The 14,845-nt window shown below is 37.9% G+C and overlaps 2 protein-coding genes across 2 annotated transcripts; both read left to right on the forward strand.

Moving 5' to 3' along the window:
• Nucleotides 1–916: 916 nt before the first annotated feature.
• On the forward strand, nucleotides 917–4,509 carry LOC147291895 (protein NRT1/ PTR FAMILY 5.4-like). The gene is made up of 5 exons (XM_086236056.1): nucleotides 917–1,013; nucleotides 1,116–1,333; nucleotides 1,580–1,831; nucleotides 2,212–2,483; nucleotides 3,660–4,509. The coding sequence occupies exons 1-5, from the start codon at nucleotides 923–925 to the stop codon at nucleotides 4,507–4,509; spliced, it is 1,683 nt and encodes a 560-aa protein (XP_086092182.1). The 5' UTR covers nucleotides 917–922.
• A 3,789-nt stretch (nucleotides 4,510–8,298) lies between these two features.
• LOC147291896 (uncharacterized) lies at nucleotides 8,299–11,153 on the forward strand. Its single transcript, XM_086236057.1, has 3 exons — nucleotides 8,299–10,208; nucleotides 10,303–10,408; nucleotides 10,512–11,153. Exons 1-3 carry the CDS (start codon nucleotides 8,314–8,316, stop codon nucleotides 11,151–11,153), a joined length of 2,643 nt encoding a protein of 880 aa, XP_086092183.1. The 5' UTR covers nucleotides 8,299–8,313.
• The last annotated feature ends 3,692 nt before the right edge of the window (nucleotides 11,154–14,845 follow it).

A 14,845-nucleotide genomic window follows, 5' to 3' on the forward strand; every position in this document is an offset into this window, starting at 1 on the left:
ATGCGATTCGTGCACTTGCGAGTATACTTAGAATGAGATAATTGTTTATTTTTTTCTAAGAAAATAATTCAACAAAGCACAATAAAACAAAAAAACTAGTCTCATTCTTGGCCTCTCAATTGCAATCTCAATTCTCAATACCCTAGTGAAATCTATGGCGAAAGGCCATGTCAACAAAAAGAATGGCAGACGTCTGCAACATAAGCACACGTACTTAACAATTGACCTGAAACGAAGGGACAATATTACAAAGAATTGAAAGTTTGATTTAACACTGATATATACGTTTTGAAAGTCAGGTACCAATGTGTTATTTGACCAAAACAACAAGGGTGCAAAGTATAATTAACCATATTTTTAAACACATAAAAAAAAAATTTAAACGTCCCTTGCACACTTAAAAAATGTTATGAATATTCTTCCACACTTATATTTTTATAGACCTTGTACACTACTTTGCCGACATACATATTTTGAATAAATTTATTTAGGTAAAAAAAACATAATTAATTAATTAATTAATTAATCCTTTCTCAAATGACGTAGTAAATTTTCAATTTATTAAATTCTTTAAATATTATCAAACATAAGATGTTAGGAGTGAAACCACTAGCTAGTGAACATCAAGGCCAAAGTCTACAAAAGGTCATCAATATATCCACTCCAGAAAATTTTTCATTAACAGGAATAAGGGATAAAAAATATAAATGTTATGATTTTATTAAATGAGAATACCAACTCATACTTATCACTATTGGAGAGGAAAGTTTTTGTATTCACCTTATATATATATATATATATATATATATATGGTGAAGAACCCATGAAATCCCCTCAACATTTCATGACATAATTATATATCCAAAGTTTCACGCCAGCTCTATCTCTCTGTCTCTCTGTCTCTCTCTCTCTAGCCAAAACCATGAAAGAAAATGGCCTTCAGAACCAGTTATGCACCACCACCCACCAAAAACCCTCTACAGGTGGCTGGAGGGCCGCCATTTTCATCATCTGTAAGCTTTTCAAACACTTAATTAAAAAGACTCAGTTACTTAATTACTTGGTATTGTTGTTGATTTTTGGTTCTATGTTAATTTTGAAATGTACTCCCGCAGTTGTAGAGGTGGCAGAGAGGTTTGCTTACACTGGCTTAGCTGCTAACCTCATCATGTACCTCACAAATGACCTCCACCAGCCCATGGCCACCGCCGCGAAAAACGTCAACATGTGGGTTGGTGTGTCATCTCTCTTCCCTCTGCTTGGGGCCATAGTTGCCGATTCATATCTCGGACGCTTCAAGACAATCATTTTCTCCACCACCATTTATTTCATGGTAAATTAATTTTCTCATCTGCTTTCACAAGAAACTTTGGTATAACCGTTGTATAGAATCCATTTTTACTCATTGTCAATTGATTTTAGATCTAGTTAATTAGCTCTTATACTTTACTTTCTCAATGATGAATACGTGAATGATTGAATGTGAAAGAAATGTTGTGTACAACAGTTGTAGTCAAGGAAATGGGCTTAATGAGCTGTAGCTAATATATGGTGTGTACATCATGAGTTATGACTGCAGGGAATGGTTGTACTATGCTTATCTGTGTCCGTTATTCCTATCCATTACCGCAAAGCAGTGTTTTTCGTGGCGCTATACACTCTAGCGGTTGGGGAAGGTGGGCACAAGCCTTGCGTCCAAACCTTCGCGGCAGATCAGTTTGATGAGAACTCCCCACAAGAGAAAGAGGCCAAGAGCTCATTCTTCAATTGGTGGTATTTAGCAATAGTAATTTCCGCCAGTGTTGCCTCACTAGTGGTCATCTATATTCAGGTAACACATCATTTCCTTCAAATTTTGCCTATTATGCCTTTTATCTTCAATATATTATCAAACCTATATCTATTTACATTATATATGAATTAATATATTGATATTACATACTAAATTCAATTTTTTTTTGTCATTTTAAATATTAAAATTTAATGTCATGTAAATTTGGATATCAATCAGTCAAACTATATATTATCGTTCCACTGATTAATAGCTTGACCGATTGACCGACCAAAACAGCTTTATTTTATTTTATTTAAACATTTGATTATCTATGCATGCCACAATTACAACATATGAACTTATTTTAGTAGGTTTTATGAGATAAGGATATACCAAACTCTAAAAATTTAATAAAAAATATGCCATATATAATGCAGGACAACGTAAGTTGGGTTGTTGGCTTTGGTGTGTTGGTGGGGGTAATAGGGGCGGGCCTCTTATTATTTTTGCTAGGGGCCAAGAGATATCGGAAGGAAGCTCCGCCGGGGAGCCCCTACACCGCGGTGGCACAAGTGTTTGTGGCAGCCGCACGGAAGTGGCGCGTGACAGAGACACATACTTGGGATGTCTACTACGGAGATGAGGGCAGTGGGGCCCATATGGGAGTTCAATCCAAGCATAGAACTTTGGCTCGGACTAAACAATTCAGGTACACGTCACTTTCAACAAATACTTGAACTGAAATTGTCTACTATGTATTACTTTACTTCAATTGAATGGAGTCCTACCAAAACAACCTTAATTGAGTCAGTTACAAGTCGACCAAAAAAAAGAAGAAAGTCAATTACAAGTAAGTCCACGTGGCGGGCATGCCTCGATCAAGTCAAGGGTGGCAGCTCCCTGCCCAGTTTTGCTAGTGGTTGGAGTTGGACTTACATGAGGAAGAAAACACAATAATTAGGTCAACTTGAGTCGTATTATTAAGGGTCGATTTTGAGTGGTAACCGTAGTAGGGGCCATGGCTATGTCACCTTGCGGGAAAGCAAAAGTGGATAGTGTACTGGGTCATAAGTCATAACTCCTTTTCGTCATTATCAACCAAATTCGGAGAGGCATTAATTAGATGTTCATATGATCGAATACCACACATTCAACAACAAAGTCAGGAATTTGTCTTTGTGGACCATGAAGTCTATTTAATAAGAGAAATTAAAAAAGTTAGAAAATTTGAATTGAAAAGAAGCCATTGGGGCAATTGACCCCACTAGCTAGCTACTATGTAGAAATTTCATCCATTAGCAATTTCCTTTTTTCTTTTTTCTTGTTTTTTTTTCTTTTTTTTCTTTTTTAAATCAATAGAAACTTTATTTAAGCAAAACTTAAATACAATCAGCCAGTAAATGAGGTTGTAGCCACAAAGGAGTCCCACTCACCCATCTGGACATAGAGCCACAACTTCAAAGCAAATTGGGCAAAATCCCATTGCGAGATCTAGGAATAAAAGCACAACTAACTACAGAAAATGAGACCAAACCCTTAGCTTTTTCCAAAAACTCCCCAACCACAAGATCCTCCTCCATACGCTTGAGCCTAGTGACAAACGAAAGTTGAGTTTATTTTGCTTGTAAATCAATTTATTGGTTTTGTTCATTTGGAAATGAATTTTAATGTATGGAACAAAATTCAAATCGAATATCGCATTACAGAATATAGTTGATGTCATATGTCAAAAAACGTTTTAAATGATTTTTTTTATTTTTTAAGAATGGTAATGATCCTAGACAATACCGATAAAATGACAATATATGATCTCTTATATTATTATTTTCTTTGGGTGAATATAATTAATTATAGAAATGCTTATTTGAAATTAAACTACATGCAGGTTATTGGACAAAGCAATGATCATTGACAACCTCGATGCATCAAGCAAAGTCAAGAACCCTTGGAGGCTTTGTTCTCTAAATCAAGTGGAAGAAGTGAAGCTGGTCCTCCGTCTTGTCCCCATATGGTTGAGTTGCCTAATGTTCACTGTAGTTCAATCCCAACTCCACACCTACTTCATTAAGCAAGGTTCTATAATGATCCGATCCATCGGACCCCACTTTCAGCTTCCCCCGGCATCTCTTCAATGCCTCGTCGGCGTCACAATCCTAATCGCCGTCCCAATCTATGACCGGATTCTTGTCCCGTTAGGCCGGAAGCTCACCGGACACCCCTCGGGCATAACCGTCCTACAACGAATTGGCTTTGGCCTATTCCTCTCCATACTCAACATGGTTGTGTCAGCTCTAGTGGAAACAAAAAGGGTCAGTGTTGCAAAACAACATGATCTCATTGACAACCCCAAAGCAATTGTACCAATGAGAGTGTGGTGGTTACTCCCACAGTACATAATTTGTGGCTTATCAGACACATTCACAATTGTCGGACTTCAAGAATTGTTCTATGATCAAATGCCAGAGGCAATGAGGAGTTTGGGGGCAGCAGCATATATTAGTATTGTAGGCGTGGGAAGCTTCATTAGCAACGGTGTTATTTCTGTGGTGCAGGCTATTAGCTCAAAGTCTGGTGGGGAGTGGTTGGGTGACAATTTGAATCGTGCACACCTTGATTACTACTATTGGGTACTTGCAGGGCTGAGTGCTTTGAATTTGTGTGTTTATGTGGTTATTGCAATGGGCTTTGTGTACAAAAAAGTTGAAGGGAAAGAGGAATCAACTGAAGAGATATGAGACTGCAGAACAGATAATATTTGGTGGTGGGTTTACAAGTGAAAACAAAATTGTAGTGGTCTGGTGATAAGTGCACTCCACTCTTTCTTGCTAAATGTTGCTTGATTTGAGTGCATACAAAGCTATAAGTCTGTACATTTTGTTTTTAAACGTAGAGTTATTAATTAGGTCTTTCAAGTAATAAATCTGGGAAGTATGGCTTCAATTTAAGCTACTGAAGAGATCGATCGAGCTTCTCCAATTTTTAAAACAATACTTTCATATTTTGTACAATTGTACTCTTCCTTTTTTGAAAGGAAACAAACTTCAATAACTCAAATGAGAATTACATAAGTCCTCAAGCAAAACATTTTGAATAAAATAAGGCGGCTCATGATGCCAAAGACGCAATTCAGAAATTGAAATAGCAACTTTCACTAGTCTATGTCACTACTACAATAATATAAATAGACGACACTATCTACACAACGGTTGTTTTAAAACTGTTGTGTAGTTTTTACAGATAACGGTTTTAAAAAAACTGTTGTATTTATGAATGAAATCCAATGGTTTTGAGAGGGGTAGATTTTTTGGTTTGGCCTACACAATGGTTTTAAGTTGTGACCATTGTGTAAGCGAAACAAAATGGAAAAACCGGTCTACAGTAACTTCATTAAAAAAGTTTTGTTGTGTACTCTTGTTTCCCTCCGATATGTTTCCCTCTCAATGTTCATCGTTCCCACCCCTAAGTCATACACCCAGCAACAAACATTGCCAAAACCAGAAGAGATCTGAGAGATAAGCCATCATCTGCTCCAAGCGCACCCACCTGACCTCCAAGCGACCTCACAAGCCCGACCATGTGAGAGATCTGAAAGATAAGCCACCCATCGATCTCGCCTCTCTCTCTTTCTCGCCTCTCTCGTCGCATCTTCTCCTTCTCGCCACCGAGTCACCGTCGCGTGGGGACACTAAACCTAACCCTCAGTCCCTCATCCAGATCCAACCACTATCTCTCTTTCTCTCTCCGTTTGCTCTCTCTCGCCAATCGCTCTGTCTCACCGTCGGATCCCTTTCTTAATTTGTGTCACCGTCTTGAAGGAGAGAACTGGGAAGCGACCCTTGCTCACTGGGGATGTGAATGTCACTCTGAGAGATGGGTATGCCACGATTGGAGATATGAGTTCACCGTCGACAACTTGAGCTGGATTCGGAGCAGAAAGTTTAGGCTGGGTGCAAGGGTAGCTCGGCCAGTGGTTATTAGGGTGCTCTTAAGGGCCTACATAGAGTGCTACACAGCAGGTTTTTCATATCTCTTACCTTAGGTTATAGTCATAGTTATCTTCGTTTTGGTTTTCCTTTTCTACTTCTATTCATTGCTAGTAAATTGTTTTTGCAAGAAACCTTAAAAGTAATGAAGCTAAGTCAATGATTCTGCATATTGAAGATGTTTTCTTTAAGGGTTCAAACCCTATTTGCCAACCTTAATTTATTCCCATCCCAACATTTGACAAATAAAGTTACTAAGCTTGAAATGGGCAAGAACTATTTCTACTGTCGAAGGCCTTAATCCAAGTGATGAGAATTCTGCTCTTGTCCACTGTATTCAGGTTTAAATTTGTCATTTGTTGCTACTTGGATTAGAAATTTGTTGACCTTAATTTTTTCTTTATAAACAGTAGAAGTTATTAGAAAATATAAAGAAGCATGCAAGCCTGGGACACATGAAGAATTTAAGAGACCCCATAGAGAAATCATGTTGACAAATTTTACGAAGTTACTTTATGATAGATGGTTGTAATCATGTAATGCTTATCGGTATAAAAAATCAATTTGGCATTGATGTGATCAAATGAGGAGTCTTTCCCATGAGATTTGTGTATACTGCAGTAAGATCAGACCAGTTTTTTAACTTGGACTTCTGAACCAGTGGATAATTTGAGAAAAGTTTCTTTCTTTCTTCTTTTTATTGGGGTGGGTAGGATATACATTTCTTAAAGGGTGGGTAGGACATCCTTATAAGAGAAAGAGCATATCTTTTTATACTTTCAACATAGTTATTTGTACATCATTGTTGCTTACTAATAATGTACTATTTTTGTTTTCTTTTTGAAAATGAGTTGTTTTGTTGCGTCCATCATATATTTTTATGAGGCTCAGAATCAAGTTTTCATGGGCTGTAAAAGGTTGTTTGGTTGCTGCGGAATTGGAGGGGGAAAAGTTAGAATTTAGATTTTACTGAATGCATGCTTTATTTTCTCACTAGGTTGCGTATATTTAGTTTGCATTTCTGGGTTGAAATCAAGTTTCCATCGATAGGGTTGATGCAGTATGAGTGATAGAGTCTCATGGCGTGAGTTTCTGATTGTAGTTCCGTTTTTATTTGAGATATAAAAATTGGTTATAATATGGGTTATTTACTGAACTTGGATCTTTAGGTATGGAAGGAAATGGAATTCTAATTGGTTAGCTAGAACTGTTCTAGTTTCCTTTGTATATGTGACTGAATGCTATTCACTAAGTTTGGATAATTCCCAAGGATACTGAAACTCTTGATTGGTAATGGACTAATATGACTAATATCATAGTTCATTTAATTTTTAAATTTAGTTTGTATTTATTTTGAAGTATTTCTCTTGTTTATTGTTTCTAAATTAAGTCATTTGTGTTTGTAGATGTGAGAAATCATCTAGTTTTTTATCCATTATAAGTGTACGTGGAAAGCGCTACTGACTATCTTTCAAAACCAAGGCTCACAGCGAGGTAAGAAGACTTGAACTTATTTGTGAACCCTGTGAAACTCTTGTGGTAATGCATTTGAGTATGTTTGAATGTTTGGCATTGGCAAGAATATTAAAGGTTCTGACCTTACTGTTTACTTTTGTTTGATTTTGGTAGTCTTTGACCTTACTGTATACTTTTAGAAAACTGTATCATTTGGTAAGGAGTCATAAGCTGATTTTTTGTGAGTCACAAGTTCACATCCTAATGGTCATTTGAAGACAAAAATCACCATATTCCGACCTTGAATGTAGTTTTCGTGGAATACCCAAGTCAGACCTGAAAATCTGAAACTCTGACAGCAACACTCCTCTTGCATGCCTACATTCTCACTTGTCCTTGTGTGATTTTGTGATATTTTTTTAACTGAAATTGTTTGGATAATATTAGGGTAACTGAATATATTGAATTTTACTTGCAATGAATGACAAGTTTGCTTTAATTTTTTGTGAAATTTGAAATTGTTAGATGGATAAGTCATGGATGTTTGCTGATAGAAGGTCGAGGGCATATGAATTAGGGATGGAAGCATTCTTCAAGTTTTCATTAGAAAATACTAGAAACCCAAACCTGATTCATTGTCATTGCACGAAGTGTGGCAATGTGAAGCAGTTTGGTGTTGGAGTTGTAAGGGAACATTTATATTATAATGGTGTTGATAAAAGTTACCAACAATGGATATGGCATGGAGAACCTTCTAGGTCAGCTACAAATACAGTTAGAGAGAAAGAGCAAACTGAAGTAGAACGTTCATTTCTCTCTGAAACAGTGGAGATGGAAAGTGATAAGGCAAACTATTTTTCAGATGACGCAGCTCAAGATTTTTTGAATGTTATTGGGGATGGAGATACACCTTTGTATCCTGGTTGTACAAAACACACTAAGCTATCTGCACTAGTGAGGTTGTATAATTTGAAGGCAAAGCATGGATTGAGTGATGCAGGTTTCTCTGATTACCTTATTGCTTTTGGGGATTTGCTTCCAGAAGGTAATAAGCTACCCATATCCATGTATGAGGCAAAGAAGGCTCTGTGTGCATTGGGAATGGATTATGAGAAAATACATGCATGTCCTAATGATTGCATCTTGTACAGAAATGAAAATGAGGATGAAACCAGTTGTCCTACTTGTAGTCTGCCAAGGTGGAAGATTGGTAAGGATTCAAAAATGAAGGAGGGGGTGCCTGCCAAGGTCTTGTGGTATTTTCCCATTCTCCCAAGGTTTAAAAGGATGTTCGAATGTAGTGAAATAGCTGAGAGTTTAACTTGGCATGCTAATAAAAAACTGAATGATGGACAGATGCGGCATCCCGCTGATTCCCCATCATGGAAGTTAGTTGATTTTAAGTGGCCAAACTTCTCAGAAGATCCAAGAAACCTTAGACTAGCAATATCAGCTGATGGCTTCAATCCCCATAGTTCTTTGAGTAGCAAATACAGCTGTTGGCCAGTTATACTAGTTACTTATAATCTTCTTCCATGGTTGTGTATGAAAAGGAAGTTCATGATGCTGACTTTATTAATTTCTGGTCCTAAACAACCTGGAAATGATATAGATGTGTACCTGACACCTTTGGTTGATGATTTAAAATCTTTATGGGCAGGAGTTCCAGGAGTGTATGATGCGTTCAGCTGTGAATACTTCACCCTTAAAGCTGTACTTCTATGGACCATCAACGATTTTCCGGCCTATGGAAACTTATCTGGCTGCATTGTGAAAGGGTATAATGCTTGTCCAATCTGTGGATCACAAACAAGACCTCATAGGTTGGTACATGGTAATAAATTATCGTACATAGGGCATAGAAGATTCTTGTCACGCCATCATCCTTATCGAAGGCAAAGAGCAGCTTTCAATAACTTGCAAGAATTAACACCACCTCCTGTACCATTAACAGGAGAGGAAGTACTTGAAAAGGTTGAAAAGGAAAATTTCACACCTTTTGGCAAGAGGAAAGTCAAGAGTAAAGGGGTTGAGGGTGAAGCTAGAGCTTGTTGGAAGAAGAAGTCAATTTTCTTTCAGCTTGAGTATTGGAAATCTCTTCATGTTCGGCATATTATCGATGTTATGCATGTTGAGAAGAATGTGTGCGATAGTATTATTGGCACACTATTGAACATCCCTGGAAAAACAAAAGATGGGGTTGCAGCTCGTTTGGATTTGTTGGACATGGGGGTTAGAACTGAATTGGCACCTAACACTTGTGGAAAACGGACTCACTTGCCGGCTGCAAGTTGGAATTTGTCTAGAGAGGAGAAGCGATCTGTGTGCAAATCATTTCTGGGTATGAAGGTCCCTGAAGGCTATGGTTCAAATATTAGCAGTCTTGTATCAATGGAGGATTTAAAGATTCATGGCCTTAAGTCTCATGACTGTCATACCCTCATGCAACAATTGCTCCCTGTGGCCATACGTTCTGTGTTGGAAAAGCCTGTGAGATATGCTATCACGAGATTATGTTTTTTCTTTAATGCTATATGCAGCAAAGTTGTCGATGTATCAACGCTAGATAAACTTGAAGAAGATCAAGTAGTCACTCTGTGTTTGCTTGAGAAGTATTTTCCACCATCATTTTTTGATGTTATGGTTCATTTAACAGTGCACCTTGTGAGAGAAGTTAGGTTATGTGGACCAGTTTATTTTAGATGGATGTACCCCTTCGAAAGATATATGAAGGTGTTAAAGGGGTATGTACGAAATCGTCATTGTCCCGAGGGTTGCATAGCGGAGGGTTATATTGCGGAAGAAGCTATAGAGTTTTGCTCTAAACATATGCGTGAAGTTAGTACAGTTGGTATCCCGTCATCTCAAAAGTCTGGCTCTAACAATGAAACTAAGCCCCTATCAGGTGCTTCTATACATCGGGTTGATCGTGACCAGTTGGAGCAGGCCCATCTTTATGTACTAGAAAATACAGTTGAAGTTGAACCTTTTATTGAGTAAGAGCAATCATTTCCCTTTAAAATTAATTTTATAATTGTTCAATAGTTGTTTTCCCCCTGCTGGTTAATTGATACATGTCTCTTATTATAGTGAACATATGAGATATTTGAAAGAGAAATATCCCAAAAACAAGAAAAAGAAGAGGTGGTTGCAAGAAAAGCACAATCGAACCTTCATCCCTTGGATAAAAAAACGGGTGATATATTCAACTTTTTTTACTAGTTCATATTTAAAAAAAATGAAGCACATTCTCTGTATACACAGTGCACCTTATTTGATATAGACGGTCATCTTTGCAGGTGAATCATGCACTTTCTGTCACACCTAATAACATATCTGAAACTTTGAGATGGATAGCTGATGGACCGTGTGTTGAAGTTCCGAAGTTTAACAGTTACAAGATTAATGGGGTTCATTTTAGTACCAAGTGTCGTGATGACGTAAGAACTGTTCAGAACAGTGGTGTTTACCTCCTGGCAGATGCAATGCAGGTTGCTAGTTCGAAGGACAAAAACCCGGTCATCACAGATATGGTCTTCTATGGAGTGATTCAAGAAATATGGGAACTAGACTATTACAAGTTTAGGCTGCCCATTTTCAAGTGTGATTGGGTTGAGAATCAGAATGGCATTAAGATAGATGAACTTGGATTTACGTTGGTCAATTTGAGTAGGTTGAGTCATAAGCCGGACAAGTTTGTTTTGGGAAGACAAGTAAAACAAGTGTTTTATGTGGAAGATCCTGCAGATTCTAGGTGGTCTGTTGTACTAACAACCCCAGATAGATATGACATTAGATGGGAAGATGAGCTGGGAAATACCACATTTGACCTTCAACCATTCACCACTAGTCTTCCACCCGTAGAGACGTTTGATGATATAGTGGGTGAAACTGGAACAGAATATGTGCGACCTGGAGGCGAGGGCATATGGATTGATTAGTTTATGTTTACCATATTTGAGCTTGTAAATTAATACTTATTTCAATTTGGATTAAAATATTAATATGTAATAAAGTGTTTGCTAGTTGTGTTTATATTTTTTTCTTTGGTTGCTGTCAAAGGTATTGATCTACAGCAAAGGTAAAAATCTTGTGTTTATACTTGTGTTGATACCTTTATATATGTTGCTTGTGTTTATACCTTATTTCAGTATTGCTTGTGTTTATTCTTACTTGATTGGTTATTATGCTTATTTGTCAAACCTTGTTCATACTTAATTAGTTGATTGCTTTTGTTTTTGCAGACCATGGCTCCACAGAGGGCATCTCCGGCTGGTAAGAAGAGGTGTAAAGCCAAAGCTAACAGGACACCGACAAAAGCAAAGACTTTTAAGCAAACACAATCTAAGGCTGTTGAGGATTCAAGTTCTGGTGCTAAGGAGACACTTACATCAGAAAGCAGTGTGAAGAGCAAACGAGGACCCGTTACAATGCCTCGCATTGTGAGGCGAAAGATCCTAAAGATTAAGAAGGTGGTTGAGTATAATAAGAAGGGTCAGCCTCGTGGGAAGGTGGCAACGGAACTACAATCTTACATTGGGGTGTTAGCACGTACAAAGATCCCTATTACCTTCGCTAAATGGAAGAAGGTGGACAATGAATATAAAAACAAGATTTGGGAAGAAATAGAGGTAAGCATACATTTAATCATGCTCTTTTTTTGTTTTCATATAAATACTTATAGCAACCTATTTTTGTAACCCTTCTTGTAATGTAGCAACTAATATATTGGACATCTATGTATGTAGTTGGCATTTGAGATAGCGCCGGAAAGCAAAAAGCTGGTAATGAAATCAGCGGGTGCTAAATGGAGGGAATTCAAGAGCCGTCTCACGACTGCTTTTGTACTACCATTTATAGATGACCTTGAGAAACTTAAGAAACCCCCTGCAGAGTATAACTTCCTTGAGAAAGCTGACTGGGACGAGTTTGTGCAGTCAAGACTAGAACCAAATTTTTTGGTAATTTCATGATTTTTACATATTATATCCCCTTAAATTACTGTCACATCTTCCTATTTGATGCAAGTAATTTGTTACTTGTTTGGATTGTAGAAACTTCATGAAGTTCAGCAGGAGAGACGTGCAAAGGCCGAGTACCAACATCGAATGTCGCGTAAAGGGTATGCTGGGTTGGAGTCAGAACTGGTTAGTGATGTGTTTTTAAATCCGCTGATTTTGTGTTATGATGTTTAGGTATGTAACACCGTCTATAAGTTCTAAAACCATATGGCTTTTGGCAGTTGAATGACATGAATTCTGACCAAGAAGAGGTTGATCGTGCTACTCTCTGGATGAAAGCACGTGCAAATAAAGAGGGTAAAATCATAGATGCCAAGGCAGCTGAGCTAGCAAATCGGATTGTGAGTCTGCACGCTAAATTTTTATACTTAGTTCATGGCACCCTACAGTTTATAACAGCCACATCATTGCTTGTTTCTCATTATTTTTTAACAATTTTTTAATTGCATTTTCAGGAAGAGTTGAAGCAACAAGAGAAGGAGGGGAAATTAAGTACATCTGGTAGCAATGATGTTTTGACACTTGCCTTGGGGACCCCTGAGCATGGTGGCAGGGTTAGAGCAGTTGGAAGTTATGTGACACCAAATTCATACTTCCACCTCCCTAAGCGAAGGAAGACAAGTGTGAAAGAGAATGTGAGAGAGTCAATTAAAGCAATTGTAGAGGAGGAGCGAGAGAAGATTGTGGCGCAGATAGTGGCAGAGGAACGAGAGAAAATCAAGGCAGAGATAATGGCAGAGGAGAAAAGAAAGATCTCGGCTCAAATTTTGGAGGAGGAGCGAGCAAATATTGTGGCCAAACTTGTGATGGATGAGCGAGACAAGTTAATGGCAGCAGGGTCCCCTGATTGGCAGGCCAAGGTGACTACATTGGATGAAATACTAGCTAATGTCAAGGGTTCTGCTGCAAATATCCCAGTCCCGGTACAAAAGACTGCTCCTCCCACTCCCCCAACTCCACACACCGTGGAATATGGATCCGATAAAGCCAGTTGTAATGCTGCAAAGAAGGTGTTGGGATTGAATGACAATCCAAAGGAGGATGACATCATGGATGTGGATTCTGAATTTGTGAGGGAATCAATATTTAAGGTGATTCAATGAAATTTTATATGCATCTAAACAATGTCTTCAGTTACGCTTAGTTAAAATGCTTAGTGAAAATGCCTTCAGTTATGCTTAGTTAAAATGCCTTCAGTTAATTTGAAATTGTGTCTTGTGTGCAGGGGAAACAATGCAAGTTAGTTGTGGAAGGTGAGGATAAAAAAATTGTTGCACATGCAACACTGATTGAGGTACAGGTTGACAACCCGACTGTCCATGGCATTCCTTTGGGAAAGGACAACCTCAGGGTTTCAATCTATGCTTCATTTAATGATGATGCACTGCTTCCCATCCCTGTGAGAGGCGAACTTGAAACTGTGGGCCAAGCGAAAGGTTGTGTTGTAGCTTGGCCAAAACAGTTTGTTTTGCCTATGGAGGAGAACAAAAAGGGTATTAAGGTATTGTGGTCAACCGTGTTGATTTTGGCAATTTTTGATGTTATTTATGAAATCCTACATCTAACATATTTTTAATTTTGAACCTAGAAACCCTTGAAGGCCAAAGCTGATAAGCATCAAAAGAGTGTAAACAAGCCACAACCTTTGGACCTGAAAGTACTGCCCCCTACATTGAAGGTGTTATGCATGTATGCACAAACTGGCATGAAGAAGGATGCGACAATCCACTTTGTAATTGAACCTGAAGTTTTTGGTCAGCCTCGGAAAATCCACGTACTGAGTGAAGATATAGAGCAGTTTAGCCGTATGGAGGAGATATCAGCCACTTGCATTGTTGTGTATATGAGGTAGCTTAATTATGTCTTTCCATGTGAATTAAGTAATAAGTTTGGCAAGCTTTCTTCCACTATGATATGTTAAATTATGTATGTTCCTTATAGGTTTTTATTCGATGTGGTTAAGAAATCAAAAATGAATGACATGATTGGTTTTATTGACCCTGCTCGAATGGGGGCTATTGGCTGTGGAACCGTTGATGAGAGATCACGAGTATTAGCAGATAGGTTCAAAAGTTCTGCTGAGGATCAGCTTTACTTAGTCCCTTATAACTCTGGGTAAGTAATTGTTTTAATGTGTTTTATAGTTGTTTTGCAATTTAACATAATCCATAAGAAGTTTGGTAGATGTTTAATGAATTTTTTGTGTAGAAATCATTGGGCGTTAACGGTTGTCAATCCGGGCAAGGAGATTGTCCATTTTTTGGACCCAATGAGAAGGAGACTATGTGGTGAAGAATGGAGAACCGTGGTGGACAAGTAAGTAATTAATTGAGCAGAAGCTTGATTCCCAAAACAACAGTTTGATTTATTTATGCATATGCATGTATAAGGTTTTTATTTGCTATGCTGATACACGGTATCTGTTTTCATGTTAAAGTGCGATCAGAATCTTTAAAGCCCAAGGGAATAAGAAAGGGAACAAGGCAGTTGTGTGGAAAAACTTGTCGGTATGCATGTTTGCTAATTTCTACTCAAGTTCATAGTGATTTAGATATAATACTTAAGATTATGAATTTCGGTCCTAATTCTATTGCTTATACTATTTAGGGCAT

The sequence above is a fragment of the Dryas octopetala genome, chromosome 3 (assembly GCF_963921425.1).
Source record: "Dryas octopetala chromosome 3, drDryOcto1.1, whole genome shotgun sequence".
Taxonomy (NCBI): domain Eukaryota; kingdom Viridiplantae; phylum Streptophyta; class Magnoliopsida; order Rosales; family Rosaceae; genus Dryas; species Dryas octopetala.

What these genes read in the sequence shown, in the direction of transcription:
- LOC147291895 (XM_086236056.1), top strand. Translation starts at nt 923, where the DNA reads ATGAAAGAAAATGGCCTTCAGAACCAGTTATGCACCACCACCCACCAA. An exon ending in GGCCGCCATTTTCATCATCT is followed by an intron (nt 1,014 to 1,115) that starts GTAAGCTTTTCA and finishes GTACTCCCGCAG; the next exon opens with TTGTAGAGGTGGCAGAGAGG. An exon ending in TAGTGGTCATCTATATTCAG is followed by an intron (nt 1,832 to 2,211) that starts GTAACACATCAT and finishes TATATAATGCAG; the next exon opens with GACAACGTAAGTTGGGTTGT.
- LOC147291896 (XM_086236057.1), top strand. Translation starts at nt 8,314, where the DNA reads ATGGATTATGAGAAAATACATGCATGTCCTAATGATTGCATCTTGTAC. An exon ending in GAAGTTGAACCTTTTATTGA is followed by an intron (nt 10,209 to 10,302) that starts GTAAGAGCAATC and finishes CTCTTATTATAG; the next exon opens with TGAACATATGAGATATTTGA. An exon ending in TCCCTTGGATAAAAAAACGG is followed by an intron (nt 10,409 to 10,511) that starts GTGATATATTCA and finishes TCATCTTTGCAG; the next exon opens with GTGAATCATGCACTTTCTGT.